This window comes from Puntigrus tetrazona, unplaced genomic scaffold (genome assembly GCF_018831695.1).
Source record: "Puntigrus tetrazona isolate hp1 unplaced genomic scaffold, ASM1883169v1 S000000472, whole genome shotgun sequence".
In the NCBI taxonomy this organism is placed as follows: Eukaryota; Metazoa; Chordata; class Actinopteri; order Cypriniformes; family Cyprinidae; genus Puntigrus; species Puntigrus tetrazona.
In genome coordinates, this window is record NW_025048114.1 from 511,476 (window position 1) to 534,831 (window position 23,356).

At 39.3% G+C, this 23,356-nt stretch overlaps 2 protein-coding genes across 3 annotated transcripts in view; one reads left to right on the plus strand and one right to left on the minus strand.

The window, feature by feature from the left end:
- LOC122334047 (E3 ubiquitin-protein ligase RNF123) overlaps nt 1–23,356 on the minus strand; it is a 95,728-nt gene that overhangs the window by 25,105 nt on the left and 47,267 nt on the right.
- amigo3 (adhesion molecule with Ig-like domain 3) lies at nt 5,408–16,800 on the plus strand. 2 transcript variants are annotated; one of them, XM_043231951.1, is made up of 3 exons: nt 5,408–6,204; nt 6,407–7,815; nt 16,281–16,800. In XM_043231951.1, the coding sequence occupies exons 2-3, from the start codon at nt 6,517–6,519 to the stop codon at nt 16,356–16,358; spliced, it is 1,377 nt and encodes a 458-aa protein (XP_043087886.1). In that variant the 5' UTR covers nt 5,408–6,204; nt 6,407–6,516; the 3' UTR covers nt 16,359–16,800. The 2 variants fall into 2 exon arrangements, with proteins under 2 accessions (XP_043087886.1, XP_043087885.1); XM_043231950.1 differs by lacking the exon at nt 16,281–16,800 and having other exon boundaries at nt 6,407–15,564.

Sequence of the window (23,356 nt, forward strand, 5' to 3'; positions counted from 1 at the left end):
ATTCTTTGGTCGTAGAGATCGACAGAGACTGGAGACATTATTGGTTTAACACTGAAAAAACTGATTAAGAAATTACCAACAAACAAACCTAAAGAAACTGTACAAAAAAGTCAAACGTGAAACAAACAAACCAAAAAAAACCTCAAAATGAAAACAGGTCAGACAAACCAAAACTCAAACAAATCCAGACAAAAACAAAATCCCAAACTCAAACTACAATACAAAACAAAAACACATAAAAACACAAAGCCAAGAAAATCAAAGCCTATAAACGTAATACAAACATAATACAAACCAAAACCCAAACAAAATCAAATCCAAAGAACTTTGCTCCCAAAAAATTGCTCCCAATCAGGGAGAGTGGGGAAGGCTATGGCATTTAAAAAATATATATATTATAATATAATAATGTGTACACGTATTTTCTCTACTACTCTTCCCTATGCTCGAAAATGAATCCGTTTGGCAGATACGCAGCTCCAGAACCGGTGAAACTAAATCCTTTGCAGATGTACAGACACAAGAGCAAACCTTTAGGACGGTCTGTAGTGGGAGACAAACACTTGAGCAAATACGCTTGTGTCCGCGTACAAACATATCCAGCTGGCTGCCGTGTTTACAAGACGCGGCTGGCTGTCATGCTAAGTTAGCGATCCAGTGCACTCGCAGAATGACAGGGCTGGACGGGCGACAGCGCTCAAACAACCGAGATCTAGTAAACAAATGAAATCACACACGAGATCAGAGCCCACACAACCCACACCTGGCAACCCTCCTGCCGCCAGACTGAAAACTCACGGCCTTTCAAACACTCGTTTCTCATTTCCCCCATTGCAAACGCACATTGTTTTTGTTTTGAATAATGTAATGGCGCCATTTGTGCACAAGTAATGACGAAAATAAAGAAATCTTTCAAGAAATGAATCGGCGGTCACACCATGTTTATTTACATAACACTTTATACATTTATACAAGTCTTTACGGTTACAGCTTGATTTTCTGATATAAAGCAGCTCGGTAGAATATGCGTAACTCAATATGAGCAAAAGCTGAATAATTTATCAAAGCCTACTGATTCACTAGCGAGTAACTGATGATTAGTCAAATAATCACTCTACTAATTATTAGATTAATCAGTCATCAAAATAATCATATGTTGCAGCCTCTATGTCTTGTTAACTTTAGTGTTTATTCTGTGCAAGAACGGTTCTTGCTTACAAGTAAAGCCATCAGCAGAGTTTTAATAGAATAGAACAATAGACTGCTATAAAATAGAATTTAATAGTTTTAACTGATTTAAAGTCATTATTTGCATGCTTTTAGTTCTAGGTCTTCTGATTAGTCCCGAAGTTTACCCTGCTTTACGTAAATGACTCACTATATGTCACTTAGTAACAGCACTAGATCAAAGACATTTACAAGTGATTGAAACCCTTGAACTGCTCTATAAACAAGACATTTACATCTTATAAGTGACATTTCAGACGCAACACTGCAAGCTGTTTTGCTTATTATCACTTCGGCCAACAAAAACAGCTTTGTTTCAACGCTTTGAACTGCTGCTGGATTTCTGCGTCTGTGAAAACAGATGTGCTGAGGAGTAATAGGCTAGAAACAGTACCTTGAAATTTAAAAACATGGCCGGATTCATCTAGACAGGGCTTAGCTTAAACAAGGCCATAGTTCTAGGACATTTAGGTAATTTTTATAAACGGCATGTTAAAAAAAAATAACCAAAACATTACTGGTGTGCATCTTAAGACAATACAAAGGCACTGATATGTTTTAAGACCAGTCAGTGCAAGTTTATTTCAGTTGAAACAGCTCAGATTTACATTTCATCCTAGGACTAGGCTTAAGCTTTGTCTTGTGAAACTAGGGGGGAAATGTATCAGTCACAAAGTAAAAGTTAAAAACAAGAACGACAAAAATGCTGTAAATTTACTCAGCCTTATGCCTTCAAAGATCAGTAAGAAAGCGAATAAACATATTTGGTTGGTAGTGTTTATTTCTATATAAAAATATACTGACCTATTAAAAAAAACGATTTGTAAAACGTCCCAGTATGACAGCAGGTGCACAAGCCTGTAAACAGGAGAGGCTATTTGTGGCGTCTGTGGCCCCCAACAGACAGACACTGACTCACTGGCCCCTCTCTGAGACTCTACTTCAATCCTGCCTCTCCCAAGCACAGCGGGGCTGACAGATGAGCGTGGGGGAGGCTTTTGGAACAGCTACCATCACTACACACACGGCTCAAGATTCCCTCACATCCTTCAAAAACATGCCCGCATCCACTCGAACTACACTTGGCACGGTGTCAGATAATTAGAGCTGGTCGCAAAGCCTACAAGGGGCCCTTGGGTGAAGGGCCCGTATGGCTGTAAACCGACTAAAGGGTGAAAACGAGAGAGAAAGTGTAGTGTTGTCCAATATATAATGGAAAAGTAGGACAAATTAATATTATATTACATGATCTTAAGTATTTGTCATTATACAGTGAAAAATCTATAGTTTTTATATGGTAGTATATACAAATGTACAATCATTAAAGACAGTATTATCTGTAAACCTCTTTAATTATCTGTAAATGGAAATGTGTGTTGAAAATATGATTTTCTGCCTTACAATTCAGTAATTAGTACTTTTTCCTCTTGTCATCTTGTAAACACAGCTTCGTCAGGCAGGATGTGTAATCAAGCCAATCAGATTGAAACTGATTATTTTAGAAGCCCGTGCATTCTTGTGAGCAATATGTTTGAGACGGTCAGTGAACAGACTGTAGGCGTCTGAGGCTACCATGAAACATGTCAGAGCATGTGAGCTACCCGCTAGGACACGTCTCCGACCCACATATTCTTTATTCATGGGTTTTCTTCACTGTATATGAATAATATACTCGATTTGGCGTATAGAACCGATGAACTGTGACACTGATCTGAATGCATTCGAAACGAACCTTGTGGTTCTCGAGATGCTACATACAAACAAGGGACACTGCACAAAACAAGCATTCATAAAACTATAAAATGGTGCATGAACTCAATGTTTTATTACTCTCAGGAACGAGAAAGCAGACAACAAAAGAGGCAATTTAAAGGCAACGTCTCGAATCTTTCTCCTTCGGTTTGTTCCTCCGCATGAAGTCTGTCTTGAACATTTGTAGAGTACGGCACAACAGCCTGCCTCAATTTTCTTTTTTCGTGTTTATGAATTGCCTGAATGCAGTTCGGTTTTCTGCATGCTCCGAAAATCATCTTAGATTGCAGCGCCTCAACAATAAGGTAACATCCCATCTAATTGCAAGAAATGAAAAGGGAAGTGCAGATGAAGTGATATTTCCCAAGTCCGTAAATTCCTCTTGATGCTTTTTCCTGGTTGACTTGAGGTGAAAAAAATAGCTATTCTCTGCATTTCTTGAAACTGTTGGATCGACAGTGCGAGTAATTACAACAGAATTATGTGGAAAACAATGAAGGGTGGTCAAATCCATCGGTATCCCACAGCATGCCATTATCGCTATTGTGCTAGGTGCTTAAAATACACGATAAAGTACACGGTACTTAAATACATACAATGGTGTGAAAGTTATACTTTAGTTGAGCAGAACAATGCAGCGTCAGAATGAGCACATGTCAAATCATAACTGCGTAAGTGGGAGCTTCTTAGCCGCAATACTCTTTCCCTACCAAACAAAGCTTTTCTGGGACACATTTTTCGTCAGTGTTCGACTACCTAGCCAAATGTCTGTCTTGAATACATCAGCAGACCCTTGAGGTCTTTTACGGTCACAAAAACACCTTGTACCGCATCTGTCAACCACTGATGGCCGCTTCCATCACACAAGTCAGAAGCCACGCCATTTCCCATGAGTCATATTTTATCACCTCTTATCTCCGAAAAATATGAACTAACTGTCAAAAGGCGATTAATGGTATAAGTATGCCAATCCTCAGAACGCTCTTAGAGTAACACTCTGGGGTTGTCTAAAACTTTATGGTGCTCACGGCAGTTTGAAAGTGCTTTCTAAGGTGTTTCTGGAAGCAGATGGATATGTCATTCTGAAGAGAGCGCGGCGAAGACGTCAGCAGGGACACCGTAATAAGCAGTTAGACGCTTCGCTGGTTCTTGGGTCAAAGTTATCAAAAGGTTCAGGCAACAACTTCCGGCTGAAATTGATGGTTGTCTGGAAACATATACGGGAGGGACTAAGCTATTAACCTTTGGGTTCCTCTTCCTGTCTTCCTGCATGTTTCCTTCACTTCCAGAGTATTGTTTTTGAAAAATGAGCAAGCTTAGAGCAAAGAAACTAATTTTCCAGAACGATGTTATATCAGGGGACTTTGACAGTGAGAGGCTTAGACTCAGTCTTTGCTAAACACTGTGAAATATTTCGCCTGAGGAAGAGTGACAAGAAACCTGTCGAAATTGCGAGCCTCGACAATCAGTTATAGATATGAAACTGGCGAAGATGATGAGACGTAATGGGTTGTGTATTAGAGGGACCCAGAGCGTTGGGAGAGTGTGCGTGTAGGACTATTGAAGACCTTTGGCAGTGGCCCACAGCAGTGGTTTAAGAGGATAATGCAGGCTGACAGTAGTCAAAGTCTGTGCAACTATAACCAAGGGGCAGAGACAGCTTACACAGGCGATAAAACACACACATACATAAAGAAAATGCATGCTATAAGCTAGATAAAGACATTTATTCATACATAAAGATTCTACAGGCACAGAAAAAAAAAAATCAAGGACACAGATACACCCACTATCTTTAATTCATGAGGATGAGTAATGTCAGGTTTATAGTGTGCACTCAAGCATAATGAATACACAATGAACAGGTTATTCAAACTCTGTGAATTGCGTTCAGTTACGAGACATGCAAGAACTGCTTTTGGTATCCCTGACATCAAACCTGACTATTTTTGATTCAAATGCAAAAGTATATAGCCAGACCATATGTATTTTGTTTCCAGTGATTTAGTTCCATTTTTGCCTCTATTTTACAGGACAGCGAACTAATCACAACTAGCTATCAAAAAAAAGTTTGATTGATATATATATGCACTAAGCAAAAGTCATCTATAAAATCATTTTTCATTTTAATACAAGCAAGTAAGGATTATTCAGATCCCCATTAGCACGGGTCAGTGAAATATCAAAAGCTTGAAAGAGTAAACATAACCTGTGTTATAGCTATCAGTAAAGGCAAATGCATAATTGGACGATCACAAGGACAGGGAAAAAAAACTGCACCACCAGGGGAGGCTCTGGTAAACACTTCCCTTTCATAATCTCCGACTTCAACCAATCACTACTCAGAAGAGCCCCCCTCCAGAGCGCCCCTCCTCCGAAACTCCATGCCTGTCTGTTTATAGAGTCGAGAGCGACAGAGAGAGAGAGAGAGAGACGGAGAGGGAGTGTAGTACACACTCAATCTCTGCGAGAGAGCGACAGAGAGGAAAAAGAGGAAGACCCGTAAAATTCAGAGAGCAAATCGAAGGAAAGGGGACAAAAATGGATGGATGCTGAGGAGGAAAAATGTTGACAAGAGACCAGGATTTGCAAGCGGTACCAAAAAGATCATGATCTTTTTTGTGCTTTAATCTTTTCACCAGTTTCTCCAGATGCCACGTGGACACTGGAAGCTTAAAAAGTCACAGAGAGTTAGTAGGACACTAGATGTCCTTTGTCATTTAAACAAAATGAGCAAGCAAGACAGAAAAACCTAAAATTTAAGGACTCCTTTCTTCAGGTTCTGGAGCAACACAGACGAGACGTGACTGTTTCTTCTGGTTAAAACAAACATCATATTGCTTGCATTGTGGACCAGTGTTCATGTGACACGTTGTGCGCCTGCTGTTCAGCCGAGGGCAAGATTATACTAACTGAACTGGACAGGATGCTGACTTTCTCAAAAACATCCTCCAGCCTGCAGCAGCGAGCTAACTCTTGATTTAAGACCTCTTCTGTTCCGTCTCAGATGTCAGGACTGCAAAACAACACCAACTGTTAAAAAGGATGGTGCACAGAAGGTTGGTCTCAGCCTTGAGGACGGGACAAAAACAATTGCTTTCCCTTTGATGACTCGAATGACCAACTCTCTCTACCTGAGAATGGACTAAAAATCTGGGGCAGCATTCAAGATTCAACCAAGAGTTATGAGGCAGGATATGTGGAGTAACTGTTGGCAACCTTAAGGTAAAGACATTCTTATTTTCTTCAACTTCTAAGTTTAGAATAGTGTAAGCAAGTTGATTAAATAATAACAGCCCTTGAATTAATGCACTACTTGGGCTGACAGGACAGTGGCGAATTAACAAAGTATTACTGAGGAAGATATCGACTGTATTAAATAACCAATGTCTTCTTGTTCTCCTTGTCTCGCAATCCAATTGTTAAGGATAGCGACACCTACCCAAGTCGCCAGCTCTCACTCAAACAGAGAGTGGACCTCTACCCTGGTGAAACTCTGGCTGCTCTGATTGCCAAGCAAAGCATCCTGACGGCACAATGCTGTGTGCTCAGGGTGTGGCCGCACCCCTAATGCTGAGCTCTTTTCTGCTGCAGCTAGTCAGAGCTAATCTCCCTTCTGGCTGCCTGATCGCATCCGATATCCTGAGCTGCACCAACCTTGGCCTCGACCATGTCCCGGAAGAGTTGCCTGTAACGGCCGCAACTCTGGACTTCAATCACAACCGCTTAGAACGTCTCGACGAGGGCAGCTTCGCTGGTCTGCCCAATCTTGACACCGTAAGGTTAGCACACAATCAGCTAAGCAGACTCACTCCTGGAACCTTCAGGAATACAAGCAGCATACGCCACCTGGACCTTTCCTCCAATCAACTGAACATTATAGAGGAGTACTACTTTCAAGAGTTAGTAGGAATCAAGGAGTTACTCCTGTACAACAACCACATAGTGAGGGTAGAAAGCAAAGCCCTGAGTGGTTTGGTTAACCTGCAGAAAGCCTACCTAAGCCATAACAGACTCACAGATTTCCCCTTCTTTTCTATTCAAGAACATCCCAATCTCACGACTCTGGATCTAAGTTCAAACCGTATGCCCAACCTTCCCGTCAAAGACATTGAGGCTCTAAAGGAAAAGATACAGAATGGGTTGTTCCTGCACAACAATAGCCTAATTTGTGAGTGCTCCATGTACGGCCTGTTCAAACAATGGGAGTACAGAGGCTTTACATCAGTCATAGATTTTTGGGAGGAGCATACATGCTTGATTTACGGTGAGCAACGTGCTATGGTGCATTTTCTCAAGCATGTACGATACTTTGAGAATTGCAAAATAAAACCTCCAATGAAGAAAATTATAAAGGAGGCATATGCTGGGGACTCTGTAATGTTAGATTGCACAACGTCGTTAAAGGGAAAGCATCTTAACTACTCGTGGGTATCTGGACGCTACGGATACATCGCTCTTCCTTTTAGTAACAATACACTGCGAATGCATTCAAATGGTTCTTTGGAAATCCTGGCACTACAATCAAATGACTCTGGGTTGTACTTGTGCATGGTTCAAAACCATCAAGAGTCAAGCAATGATTCTCTTGAAGTTAATTTAATGGTGCACATCCACCGTCAAGAGGAGGAATCCTTTAACACTGGCTTTACAACGCTTCTGGGCTGCGTTGTCAGTCTGATTTTGGTTCTTATGTACCTCTTCTTGACACCCTGTCGCTGCTGGTGTCGCAAACAGCCTCTGCCAGCAACACCGAACCTTGCGAACGAATGCAGCGCCCAGTCGTCTATCCTGACACCCACGCCACCTGCCACCACGGAGGGCCCCGGCCGCAAGGTCAGTAACAACAAGCATGTGGTCTTTCTGGAACCCATCAAGGAGGCACAGAATGGGAAGCTACGGGCAGCACTGGCCCTTGAATGTCCCAAGCTGGCAGTAACGCGGAGCGATGCTGACTCTGTCACTTCAGTCTTCTCAGATACCACTATTGTGCCATAGCGGCTGCTTACTGCCATCCCAATGACCTGCTCAAATGAGCATGTGGGTTCTCCAACGTGTCAGTCTGCAACTGCACAGCTACTCAGGACAGATCAGTGAAAGGGCTCTGCAAGCCCATAGCAGGACAGAGCAGATACAATTAGAGAGAATAAAGATATAAAAACAAAAAGATGGAGCCAAGCTCTCCCAAGAATCAGTTTTAAGGCTTGACTGAGCCACGATGGTATGAGAGAAAGGAATTGGTTCGAAACTACAAAAGTTGAGAAGGGTAAAAAAGCTTTCCCTTTATCACTGCTTGAGCCTTGATAGATTCATAGCTATGAATGCCTTGTCTAGAGCCTATAACCCACTGAATACTGCATAAACCCTAATCTACTCTAGAAATAGCATGAATGACATAAAGGAGAATGACAAGTGCATACTGGATTTCTAGTTTTTTTTACATACTAGAATATAACTAGAATGTTTTTTAGATGTGCTTTGTATCCCTGTGTTTCAGATTGGCAATTTGGTGAGTAGTTATCAGCAGTAATTCATTTTTAAGGGGTCATGCCCACTTTGCAAATGTAATGGTTTGGGCAAGAGAAAATGCATCTGTAAAAGAGAAGACTGTTGTTTTAAATGGACTTGCAGATGTGCAAAGTGGTGCTCCTAACCCATCCGAATGAACGTGGATGTCACACAGAGGTCACATCTCATCATAGTACGATTATAAATTGAAATGAATGAATTTTAATGAAATGGAATCTGTGAAAAAGTACTTCTCCCCTCTCCCTAAGCATTCCATGTTTCCCCTTGACACCCACCCGTCCCCTTCCACAAATCCCTACTTTGTCAGCTTCTTAATAAATCCTTTTGCTTCGACCCCAGAGGTAAATGTCTGCCTTCTTATTCTTAATTAATGTCTTTAAGTGAACATTCAAACTATAGAATGTGTGTCCTAGAGTTCCTGCTTTTCTATTCAAGAGTAAAATTAAAATGTATGTACGTAAGAACATACAGTAACATAATTAAAAGCTGCTGCCATATAGATCATGACATGAAGTTGTGAGATATAACTGGGATCAAATGTTTGTGAATGTCATGGCTGCTTTTGACAACGGCATATATAAGTGTCCATATTTGGTTGACAATGGCACGCAAAAGTTTTATTGACCGATGAAGCACAAACCACAAACACTCTTTCTATATCTGGAACCTCAGACCCAGAGAAGGGTGAGATTCTGATTAATAAAGTTTGTGTGATGGTCTGGAGATATGCTGTGACCCACAAATTAAAACGTGTGGGTGAAGGAGGAATTGAACAATTACATTACCCTTGAGCCGAAGCCCATCTTCCCCAGAATAACTGCATATTAATGAGTGTGTTTCATCCAAAACCGTACTGTTGTCACTAAAACCACCACCATCATAACCACCATCATCATCATTGTCACCTCACTGTAATAACCGAATCTGCATGGACACACAATCTGACACCCAAGGCATACATCTAGGCTCTGGAGTAGAAGAGAGTGGGGTAAGATGTGAACTTTTTATTTACAGGACCAGTTGACCTAAAAATAAATACCCTGCCATTATCTACTCACTCTCACGCTATTCCAAATCTTTATGGTTTTCCTATGTGGAACAAAAATTAACAGAATTTCAGGAACTGTACCAACGTTCTTCAAAAGATTTTTTTTTTTAAAGGTTTAGCAGAAAAAGAAAGTTTGCTGCAAAACGTTTTAATATTATATTAGCAAAAAACATTTTGAGTGCAACATTCTATAATGAGACGATTAATATTAAAAATGGTTCGCTGTTTTAAAATATTATGAATAAGTAAAATCTGTACCTTTTTCAATACTGTTTTGCAGCAGCATTTTCTCAATATTTCTTACCCTGGAACACCAATAATTCATGGCTAATCATCTGAATCTGACAGACCATGTCTAAATAAATGTTCACATGGCCAGAAATCTACATCATTTGTCACACTGGTACATCTTACCCCCACCTTCCCTAAAGCCAAACATTTCTTGGCATGTCTTACAATATCCACAATAGTCACCACCCCGAATGCATGCTCTACTGGGTACGTGTCTTTTCATGCTGCATAAAGCTCTTGTTAAGGGACTTTATGCAGCGGGGTGCAGTTGCTGCCTCTGAGCTGTGTGTGGTCCACCTCATTAGTGTTTTATTTATCACACAGGATCAATACTGTCAAAGAACAATACGTCAAAAGTGTGACAGCAAAAAAAAAAAAAAGCATAGGAGAAACCTCATATGATCCTTGGGCTAATTGAAACCCAAGGTTTGTGTGTAAGAGGGCTTTTTCGATATCGGTTTCATATGCGTGTGCTGGAAATAGTTCATCGTTAGGGAGGGAAAAAAATGCAAGACGATACCCAATACTCCCAGATAACTAAAATCTTATGTCTTAGGCATGCAATATAAACTAAAGCATAATATTCTTGCTGAAAATGCATCAACAAATAAGTTTATAGCGTATTCACCGTATGGACTTCAGGAAATCATTCTAAAGGGTAATCCTATTGTCTTAACATCTGCTGAGATGTAATGCTGGTCTAAAAATGTCCTTCCTTTTGCACCATACTGAGCTTCAGATGTCTGTGTGGGAAGACCAATATGGGCTTTTGTTTGAGCTCGGAGCATTAAAGGGTTTCAATACATTTTGCTGCTATAGGGCAGGTAGCTCATTGGTCCACAATGGCGACATGTCGCAAACAAACGATATCTCGATGCAATATAGAAGGCTTCGGTTAAAAGGCCTTGAAGCAAACAAACTAAAACATTTAAGATGAAACAAAATAAATGCATGGTATCGAGCAAAGACGCGAAGATGCAAAACATCTTAATGCACATGTTCGGAAGTCCAGAAAGGGTGGGGTAATCTTTAATCTTCATGCACTGCATATCGATGCATTTGGTATAATAACATTTTGTTTTGTTTCACTCGGTGCAGACGGTCCATCGCAGCTTAGTTCTTAAGTGAAAATGTATCTTTAATCAGCACACTGAAAATAAACACACTGCTGTAGTCTCCCATAATGCAGTCACATCAGCTCCGCTTTCATTTTCTGGCTTTTCTGCAAGATTTCCACCATTAAAGCTCAGCAGGACAAATCCAACAGTTTTGCCCAACAGCCTGTGAACATGTAAATGAGGAATGTGTAATTGATTAGCTTGACTCTATTCCTGGACGCTTTAAGCGGAACTGGAAGCATAGTAATAAAAAAAAAGCATTTGAGAGAATGAAAAAGCTCTTTTAACTACTGTGTCTGAGGTGTGACCCCAGCAATCACGACGAACGGCAAACCATCATCATAATCAAAAACGCATTTGCATTCTGCCATGCAAATACGGTTAAGGTATTTTACATTTAAAACAAAAATAACAAATTATATACAAATTTTGAAAATAATTGCTCTGATTTAGATTTGAAAAGCATAACCCTGAGAAGAACGACTGATAAATCACGCTCCTTTACAACATCCTTCATTTCCTGCAGTTCTGGTCCCATCCATTTCATAGGCATTTCATCACAGCTTGACAACGGTCCTTCGATTACCAGCAAACAAATTTAGAGCGCTCATCAATCATGAATATTTACAGTTCTGATGAACCTTGCAAGCGCGCCAGACTAATAAAGAGCCGGGATTGGCCTCCTACAAATACTGTCTGGACAGATTTAGGTGTAATCTACATCTGAGATGAATCCATCACCGTGGTCGCTTTTCGTTTGTTCTTTCATTCTGAGAACTGCGAGGGTGAAAGAAAAGCTGTGATTAATTCTACCGGTTTTGTTGCAGTGTGTATTTTAATCCCCCTGAATAAATAAATAAACCTAAGAAATTAAAACAGCTATATCAAATATGTAATACACGATTTAGATCCGTCTTGCTTAAACATTGCTTTTTCACCGTGCTTTTTTCTATCGGCTGCGCATTTAAAATGTTGTTACAGTAGTTAATTTTTTGACCAGAATGTTAAACGTTTATGAAGCACAGTTCATTGAAACGGCGCCTTCAAATAAAAAGGATTCATTTGGGTCAAAGGGGCAAATACTATGCTATTGAAATGACTGGATTTGGGCCAGAGTAGATGTGACCATAACTTTACAAGAACAACATGCTTTCAAATGAGTAATATGGACATATAGTATTCTATTGAGCACAAAAAGAGATGTTTAGCAGAATGTCTGTGCTGCACTTTGGCATACGTCCAAAAAAAGAGAGGGCCAAAAATACCACAAACATCTTACATTTGCTTCATCAAAGGTGTGCTCTATACTGAGGGACCTGCTACGATTGTGTCAAATTTAACACAGAATTTATTTGGAATGTAAAAACACAAAAACATCTTATTTTTAATTTGCTTCAGGGAATAAAAGACACGTGGAACCCTCAACTAGGAGTCACGTGGTAGGTCTATCAAACTTCTCGCAACTTCTAGCATTTTTTGACCTCCGGTTCTTTTTGACGTGCTATGGCTTGGCTATTATTTTATCGATATGTAAATGAGACGCGTCTGTATTCTTTCATTTGCACGTTGTTAGTAAATCATTCACACCCATCTGCCCCTAAGTACTTTAAAATCGTACACCAGGCTGAGCTCTTATTTACTATTTACTGAAAGTCTCGCTTGTCACATGAGAAAGAAAGAACGCTTTGTTACGGATTGACTTTCGTATACAATCAGGAGTCACATTTCCCAACGTCCTAATTCGTTTCATCACTGAGGGAAAGCTAGCATAGTACGGCTTTAGAGTAAAGGTCCGGCAGCCCTCATTAACGATTTATGACGTCTCTCTGACGTCAGCATTTAAAAAAAAGCTCACTAATCTGAAACCTATTCACCACAAATCGAGGAAGGAGTTCGTGACGGGTAGCTTCTAAAGCTGAGAAAGTGTATCTGAATTAAATAAGTATACAAAATGGAATTACAGCATTGGCCTAAATTCTTTTAAAGTGGAAATCAAACCACACTTGAGAAAGTGGAAAGTACTGGGCGTCAGGGACCAGGTCAAAGTAACGCCAACCTTTGCAGGTCAGTCTTCTCAAATGCCCATTACTATTGAAACGCGCACACATGCAATGAAATGAACCATTATGATTCTCACTGAAAACTGCAGAGGAATTCGGCACCAGCAACAAAAAGAAGGACTGTCTGGTGTTTGCAGTATTTTTCTAATTTATTATCGTCTAAAACATTTACCGTAAACTGGTTTAAGTCGATAGCACTATCATTAAGGACTTCCCCCGTTAGATGTGTGTGCGAGCGTATCCTTTTTCACTCTCTAAACCTAACAGGATGTTTAGACATGAACTCCGAGCCTGGAGTCCGCTTAAGTTAATTAGCAGGCATTGTTAATGAGCGCTCTGAGCCGGCAGTTAGCCGCTCCGCTGGTATTTGATGGAGCCGTCCAGGGTAGGCTTATGATGACTTACTGTTATTAGCGCTTCCAGAGAAGACAGCCAATTAAACATAGTGTTCAAAGATTTTCACCATATTAGTACCGATATCACAATGGAAAGTAAATCTCACGGGAGGCAAAATATTCGAAACATCTGATGAACGATGCTGCGAAGATTCACGGAGCAGCGCTGTAGCCAAACAGCACGACTGAGGTTAGGAAAAACCTCTTCTGATTCACTGCAGGCTGAGATTTCGATCGCAACAGGAGAAACTCGCTGCTACAGAGTTTTAAAACACAGAAACACCTCAGAAACGTGTTCATGTCAGTTCAGTTTCACAGGGAAAGGGTGAGATGGAAAGTCTGCGGAATGCAAGGTGGCACAGATGCACAGGATTCTGGGACTGCACAAAAACAACGACACAGATGCAATGATAAATTTCAATGAGGCGTTTGAGAACATAACACTATGAAAACTATGGAAGCAGGTCCCGTCATATATATATATACTTTTTTCCATGATTGTGAGATATCAATTAACAGTTATGAGTTATAAAAGTCGGTACTGCGCTATGTAAACCTGCAACTGCAAAAAATAAATCAATAAATTACGAGATTTAAACAAAAAAATTAGGAGAAAGTCGAACTCTGGGAAATAAAGTCTTAATTCTGATATAAAGTCATAATACATGTTCATATCTCACATTTGTGACTTTTCTTAACATTGTGAGTTTAAATCTTGCGATTCTGACGTAACGCGCAGTTGCGAGTTTCTTACAATATTGAGGGAAAACGTTAGAATTGCGAAAAAGAAAATCCTAAAAACTCGATAATACTCGCAAATCCAACTCGCAACTGCATCTCATAACTCTAACCATATAAGTCACAACTGAGAGGTCAATATGGACATTTTGGCTGCTGGCTGTTTATGTATTAAAATCGTTAACCGATCCTAGAGCAATCCTAGAGTCTTGAACCACTAGGTTTTTAGTTTTTTTCTCTCGATGTAGTGGGTTATGTTTAAAGCCCCTTTTTAAAACCGTACTGTCCATGAAATGGTTGTTTTTTTTCACTCCGTCAATGCTTCGACTACAAAGCAATTCCCGCAAATTGAGCTTGATTTGGCTGCTTTCGTAAGGGCTTTACCAAAGGGGAACGTCGACCACCTGTGGCGCGGATCGTCACGGAGCAGCCGCATCGGCCTATTACAAAAACACTCGTTTATTATCGCCATAACCCCGCAGCGACCGGATTTCTTATTTTTAAGCACTACAGGGGGAAAGCAAAGCTAATATTCTGTAGTTCCACGACCGCATGCGTCCGTGAGTCACCGCGGAGAAGGTGACACATGTTCTCGCAGCTTTGACAGGCCTGTAAACTGCGAGTTGAGTGATTCGAGGTTCAGAATTGAACACCGAGTGAAAATGGTCGCGCCAAATAAAGGGTTTGGATTCCAGAGGAATTTATTCACCCAGTTTCGTTCTGGCAGAAGCCCTGCTTGCCGTTCTCCCTCAGTATTTTCCATAAAACATCTATAGCTAACACTTCAAATCAATTCGTCACCTCTATTACGTGATCAATGTCCAAAATCGCACCACTCTTGCTCTTTGGTGTCGAAAAAGAGCAATAGGATGAAGTTCTTTAAAGGCGTCGAAGGTTCAACGAAAAAGCTCTCCATTAAACGAAACGCTCTTTCTGGTGGAACAAATAAAATAATGTTCAATAAAAGGAGGAACTCGAACGTTTTATTCTTTGGCATCGCTGCGAAAACGCTTTACTTTTAAGAGTTCAGATGCACGTTGAAAGCCAAAGCTCACACGGACACTGGCCATCGCACCTCAAGGGACGGTCATCTCATCGTGGTTTCAGACGAGTGAGAAAGGCTCCGTCGTTCCTGCCAGAGCCGGTCAGATGGGCGCAAACACACACACATGCAAATGTATGACGGAGCGACGGGGATGCGATGCTTTGTGCCGAAATGTCCTTGGTGAGACAGATGCCGACGTAAGAAATGACACACGGGGTGAACTTTAAAGGAATGCGCAGTGAAGGATTTACTTTCATCTGTGGAACACCAAGAGTCGTTTCTGTAGAAAGTTCAAGCTGCTCTTTTCCATTCAAAGAAAACGAATGTAGATATATGAATAATAACAATACTACTGCTACTACTAACAATAATGATAATAAATCCTATGTTACATGACATTTATGGGGACAAAGATCTTTCAAAAAGTTGTAATATTATTAAAAAAACGTTTTTAAAGAAAACGGCTATTTATTTTATTACTAACTTCTATTTCGGCCTTTCTGCTTCGAATGCTTTAATGTTTAACGTTAAGCTTTCTTTCTTTAAATAGGATTTTTTTTTATCTGTAAAAAAAGACAACAATTTAAGCACTAAATTAAATATTAAAAAACAAACAAACAAAACTGCATTTTATATCTCGCCGCTATACGCTAAAAAGGGAGACCTTTTTATTAAATGTATTTATTTTAAAATCACAATTTTAACAACAATTTATTGTTTATTACGCTATTCAATTACACATAAAAAATGTGATTAAAAGGGTTTACAACCGAACAAGTTTTACCACAACATTAAAACTATTTTTAAAGTTTTTTCTTGCTATTGCGTGATAAAATGTGATGTTAATTTAGCACAAGGTCCTCTAATGTCACGTTCGCTGGAAAACAGGATCCCAGACTTATCCAGACTTTCTCCGTCAACGACTATATTAATAATTGCACAAATCTGCCAGGAAAAATCCCATCTACAGGCTTTCTGCAGGACGTATCAAATGTCAGAGGCACTGTATTGAGGAAATCCTGAATAGATTGCCTGTCCCCGTTTCTGATTCTCTGGTCTTTCTTTCCTTCTCTTAAGATGTGTCAATCCAGACCGGCGCTCACACAGCAGCCTCTCGCTCCTGACATATGGACCACTCGGGCATTTCCACAGTAATCTCTGCAGATAAGATGACAAACACTCCTCGGGGGCCGTAACCTCCTTTTCACTGCAAGAAGCCATGCAACTTCACGCTAATATTTCTTCGTAATTCACCAGACTTTTCCTGAAAACGCTGCCCACGCGCTGTGCATGAGCACGGGAACGAGAACAATGCTGATAATTCAACGAAAGACGATGATGTTTACAACTTCTGCTCGGAAAATCATGTTTGTAAATGCCACATCAATCTTCGCTTATTTCCCGTGTGAAGCAATAACGAATGAGACAGATGTAGACTAAACGACAAAATACGATTCCCTCCCTCTGCCTGGAATGCTAAAGCGCTGAATGTGATCTGTAATGATGCATTGTGGGAATGTCGGGAAAGCATGGCACTGGCTTGAGACTTGAAATGAGGCGAGGTGGAAAAAAAAATGTCTTCAATAAAGAATATCAAACGCGCCGTTTGTCTTTTCTCAATGTTTGCATGCACCTGAAAACCCAGACAAAGAAAAACTACGATAACAAAAAGCGCCGCGAACGAGCAGATCGCACAGTCTGGAACCGAGAAATATTAAAAATAATATTATAAATAAATCGCATAATAAAAAATCTGACATTTGAAAACGAACGTTGACAGCAAACGTTTAATACATTTAAAAAAATAACCTTTTTCCCTGCTTTATTATTGTTTAGATGAACTTGCATTAAAATAAATGAAAAATATATTTAACATATTAGACATAATAATAAAATAAAGCTATACCTGACGAATGCACGCAACTATATTGCTAAAATTGACAACATAACTTCTTTAAAATATGAATAAACATTTTAAAATAGTGGCCATATTCTCACTATTTTGATTCATTCAAACGGTAGTATTAGTAGTAGTGATAATCACAATAATATAATTATTATTTAATATACTGTTAAAAATATCACTACATTAAAAATACCAATATTTAAGAGGCAATTATGATTTTCGGTATCACACTGTAAAGATCTGGTTGAAAAAAAATACTTTTGTAACTTTATACATCAAATAACAAATGAATAAGCATAATTAATGGATGAATGAATAACGAATATTCATATCAACCAGAGAACAAACTAATTAACTAATGAAAGAACAATATGGAGGCAACATATAGAAGAAATAAGAGAGCTTACATTTACAACACAGGCTCCGCACGAAGAAAATCATACTTTCTATATATATATATTTGACACTTTAATTCTTTTGGCTGGTAAACACTAGAAGAACCAAACTAGGTCATCACTCCCATCATAATCAATGAAGCTGTCCTCGCCGCTCCTCTCACTGATCTAGTTGTGTCACACTGAAAGGCATCACTCGCCTTCACTTCAACACTTCTGCATGACTCGGAGTACAAATAAAGTGAAAGGAGCTGAGTCTATCCTGAAGGATTCTTGAACGCCTCTAAGACGACAGCTGAGCTGACAGAGCTTTGATGTCTGACTCAATACTTCAGCACCAATAACATACCTTCTCCAGAATATATGTAATATTTTGTTTCATATTTTTAAATATATTTTTATTTAGATTTATATATAACTATATATATATAACCAGGCTATATATATATATATATATATATATATATATATATATATATATATATACATATATATAATGTTTTTTTATTATTTTAGTATTTAATATAATATACAGTATTTTTTAAATACTGTAAAATCTATACTGTGAAATATTAAAACCATTTTTTACTGCAATATAGTTAAAAATGTCACTTGTTCCTTTGATTTGAATTTTCAGCATCCTTACTCCAGTCTTCAGTGTCACATGATCCTTCAGAAATCGATCTAATAAGCTGATATGATGCTCGAGAAACATTTATTTTTGCTAAAATTGCAATGCACTGCCAAAAAACAATACAACACAGAATAAAACAATCTATTGCACCCTTGGGTCTTAAAACATATAAAGGTTTCGACAAACATTAATAATAGCAACTGAGCAATAATCAGCACATTAGAGTGATTTTCAACGGCTCATGCGACACACAATGAAATATTTATATATAGTGTGCATCAAACGTTACATAAGAAACATTTCATGTGTACACGTGTAAAATGCGTCTATTCAATGTGATGAAAAACGAGCGTCGTGTTTTGTTTTAATGTGAGGTTGGATGTGGAGCGGGGTGCGCATCAGGAAGGTCGATGTGGCTGCAGAGGTCTCAAGTGTGTGTGCGACAGCAGGAGGAATCGATGCTGATGAATCGTCACTACAGTACGGATCAATCCTGAAAACTGCGTCAAACACGGTAAGGACGAACAACTGCGGCGCTCCAGAGTCAAAGCCCCAACTAACCCATCACAGGAACGCCACGCAGCAAAAACAAGAGCTGAAAGAGTGTAAATAATCACATTTTAATGAAAAAGCCAACGGCAGGCTTGTTGGCGATGCGAAACTCAACGCCGTCGCAATTTTCAACACCTTGTCTGAAATTAAGCGCGATATCTAACGTAGTCGGAGCTGAAGGATTAGACGGAAAGCGTCGACGTTAAAAGCTCTTCAGATGAATCGGTCAAACTGATGGGATTGTTTTAAGATCTGAAGCCGCTTTGAATTACGGGCCGGCTTTTGAGGAATTCATGTAAATGATCTTCTGAAAGCAGGAGTATTAGGACCGACTTTGTGTTGTGAGTCACACACTGCAAAAAAAGTCACTCAGCAGGCTGCTGGCATCATATCTCATAACGTTTAAGGTTATGATTGGCGGAGATGCATCTGTAGTTGACGAATAACCAGTAACAATTCAAGGCATTCCTTCGTCAATACGACGCATGCAAATATAAAGCGAATTCATATAAAAGAAGAATAAATGAATGCAAATGTACTGATTGATTAGCATAATGACGCTTACGCAATAGAACTATTATCACAGCACATCAAAAAAAAAAGAAAATTGAATTATTGAGTATGTTTATAAAGCTACCATGTACAAAAACACTTTATTATCATGCTAAATACATAAATAAAAGTAAATAAATAAATAAAAAAACATGGTATAATCACTGCATAAATCACAAATTTACCAAGAAATAAAAACTAAAATTATAAATAAAAATAAAATTCAAAATAAATTATTGTGTATTTTCATAAAGCATGGATTTGCCATGAAAACTCCAAAAACGTGGTGCACATGTAAAAAAAACATGGGCTTACCATGGTAAATTTTTTCATCATGATATATATATATATATATATATATATATATATATATATATATATATATATATATACTCATGAAGCAAGTAAATGTACCAAAAGCATGGATTTATCCAGAATTCTTCATCAAGGAATTTCCAGAAACAACGCAATACTATGGTACGAGTCCAAAAAGGATGGTTTGACTGTGACGACATGCCGACTCTGAGACCAAGTAAAAGAAATGCCGAGGTAGTTTGTGTTTCATTAGACAGAGAGAACAATGGGCAGTGATTGAATCGGTGGTCAGGAGGTTATCAGCACGTCCTGCTCGGGGTGTTGAAAAGACAGCGAGGGTGAAATGTTCCCCTCCTCCTCACGGTCCGTTCCTTCCCCTAAAGCTGCTAAAGCCAATTACACTGTGTCACAATCTAATTAGTACAGAACTGCGAGCTGTATCTGATGCCTTTTAGCCAACAATAATGGAAGGAAATTATCTCAATTGATTTTTTCTTTCACAAGAGATCTGGGAGGCGTATGCACGCGCTATCAGAACGAATCTTTTACGCCGCTCAAACTCCACAGCTCTGAGAGATGTTCACCTAAAACTAGCGATTCATCGCTCACAAGCCGTTTTAAGCTAACCGATTACCAAACGTTAACAAAACGGCAACTGAAAGTTTCCAACCACTTTAACCGTTTGACCAAAATTGAAAGTTACCCACATTTTACTAAACGAAGACCGATACACCTTTTCTTCAACCAAAACGTTTAAATTTCAGACAATTAAATTTTTCTCCGCAGTATAATCCCATTTTTTAGTGTACCATCACTTCATTGTATCATCAATCCTCGCGTTCGGTACAGTCTATCAAACTTTGTTAATCAAAAATCGATAAAGCCATTCGGTTCATTATCTTCAAACATCTTAAGTAACTAACTAAACCACTAGCGTCGTCTAAGGAAATCCTTTTCGGCTTTGTTTCTTCTGTAGCGCCAGCTGCAGAGAAGAACGTGTCTGACACTTCGCTTAATGGAGGGTGACGCCAGCGTTAATGCTGCTTTGCTTTGTCCTCTCTTAGCTTTTGTCAGTGGGCTAAAGGAGGAATGGGCTAATTAAAAAGTGGCAAAATGACACAGTTTTGGCTCCGCTTCATCAAGCCCCGCATATGAATGAGCCGCTAACGAATGCATGCTCACTGCGAGACTGTCAAAACAAACACTGTCGCCACGCAAAGGCTATACTATATGATGCTAATGATGCTAATGTCTTTTTGTCAGTCGCGCCTTTATTTTCTGGCTGAACATTAGATTCAGTTTATGGGTATTTTATTATATTAGTAGCTCAATTAATGGTGTAAAACGTCATGCTAAAAAAACAGTATCATTGCATGTTTTAGGATAAAATGCCATGCTAGCATCATGAGGGACTTGATATATACATCACGGTGATATCACGATGTTCTAGCATGGGCTAACATGCAAGTAGGATAGTATACGAATAGGCTAATCATTCAACGTGTTTTTTTGCACCCCCCTGCGCTCCTTACGAATTGTATTTGCTGGAAATACGCAAAACAGACATATTTGGCCACTGTCACTCGTACATTACCATGGGAGCTCGTTTCTGCCACAAGACAAAAAGTACGTAATTATGACTTTCATCCTCACAGTTAATACTCGTTTTCTAATCATTCTGAATTGCAACGTCAAAGAAGTAAAAACAGCAAAACATTAAACAGGATAACATCATGAGAAACAAACTCGGAATTCTAAGAAACGTCCCAATTTTGCGATTTTTTTATTTTGTGGACGAACTAAAATAGACACATAACTCTGAGTTTGTATTTTGCATTTTCAAGATAAAAAGTCGAAAGTGCACTATCACTTCCATACATGTGTTTATATCATCTATTTTTACAATATAAAGATATTTTATTATATTTAAAATATTAAACGCAGCAACTACTGTTTAAGCTAACTTAGCGATAGCTAAAAACTAAACTAAACGTTTTGGTCATTTAATTTTGGTAACTGAAGTCGGTCTACTGGTGTCACGATCAGAGGTGTTTAAATTATAAAAGTCCAAACGAGATGCCTTACGAATTTTACATATTGCTACTCTGGCATGATTTCTGCTTATAATAAAGTGTTAACCACGCAAATGTTAACCACATTTGACAAAGCCAAAACACGTAATCGGCAAAGCGCTAACTGCTTCTCAAAAACTTGATTCTTTCCATTACGAAGCTAGCATCTCAATGTATTTCAATGCAAATTCTTATTTTCCACACGTGACACCAAAAAACATCAATATTCTCCATGGTTTTATCATCTTATCAAAATGTTGCTAAGGTACAGTCACAAAACTTTTAGAAAACGGTAGCAGTTTAGCCCTTGCTGAAGAACTTCCACTGACCTCCACCTTTGTAGCAGTCCATCACCATTATGCTATACGGAGGTGGACAGAAGATGATCTCAGAGAAGTAATTCACATCGAAGCGATTATTAAAAAGGGTCTTAATGGACCTTCAGGGGACATTTATCCCAAAGACTAAGGTCGAAACCAAGGTAAATCCCCTTATTCTTTAAGTTAAGTGCCCTGGGATGTTTTTATGACCTCAAGAGAACAGTTTTAAGTGACCTCTAAAGGACAGGCTACAACGAGGAGCTCATTAATGCAATTCTTTCCGATGATAGAAACGAGATAGAAACGTCATCATCGACCATAACTTTCTTCGCTTTTTAACTCCAAGATGATGAGCAACAACTTAAACCCCTCAGGAGGTCGAATGTTGACTTTCAGCGTCCGCGCAAAGGACATTTCTCAACACGCCTACAAGTCACCGTTTGCCGGTGAGGCTCAGCGTGGTTTGTACACTAAAAGCTATAGGATGGCTGTATCAACCACACCCGAGGAACTTGGCAGAGGTCCCGCAAAGCTCTTTGGCTCCTGTGGAGAATTACAGGCAGTCTGGAGGAGTTGACAGGAGATGCGAAAAGCTAATTGGACATGAATTAAGGATCCCAGCTGCTGACCTCACTCTATAGACTCGTATTGAGAGCATCAAGGCTGGACTGTGGCAAACCCCGCGCTGTTAACATCTAACATGCGTTTCCCATACAGTCATGCATTTAATGGTCACTCCATTACACTGATGTTAAAGTGAAAGTGTCTAGCAGATAAATCGCAATCGAAACGACAACCATTGTTAATTCTATAACTGAAATAGTTCATTATGCTAGTCAGTCTGATGTCCTTCACTCCCAAAGGAACGCTAGATTTGACTTACTGCTACAAACGCAGGAGCATCTGATCATTCGTTAGCTAGCGAAATCACAGCAGGTATAACAGAGACTTAATGCGTGGATCATGTGGCTTACTGCTTCCTTGAAGGGCACTACGTCAACATCTGAAAAGCGACACAACCACTTTTTCTCTTGCATTAGCCGATCTTTAAAGAGATGGAAGCACGGGCAAATGCGAAATATAAAAGTGAGCAGTTGGTGAATCAAACGCTGCAAATGCTAATGCGACTCAAGCTGCAGAGAAGCCCACGCTAAATAAAGTGCACGCAGGGACAAGCAACCTCGAGTCATTCCGAATGGTTGCTTTTAATTTCAAGCTTGATTTTGTATGCTTGAAATCAAATTTGAGAACCAAGAAATAAATGAAGAAATACATAAAACCCCTATAAATTGTGCACTTGCACTTCAAAACGCGCAAGGCCTGCATACAAATGAAGTGAATCGGCTCAGTACGCATTTTTAAGGCGAATGTTTTAACAGTGCCACGACATCATCCGCACACCCTGAG

Excerpts from the sequence above, each read along its gene's own strand:
- amigo3 (XM_043231950.1), top strand. The coding sequence starts at position 6,517 with ATGCTGTGTGCTCAGGGTGTGGCCGCACCCCTAATGCTGAGCTCTTTT.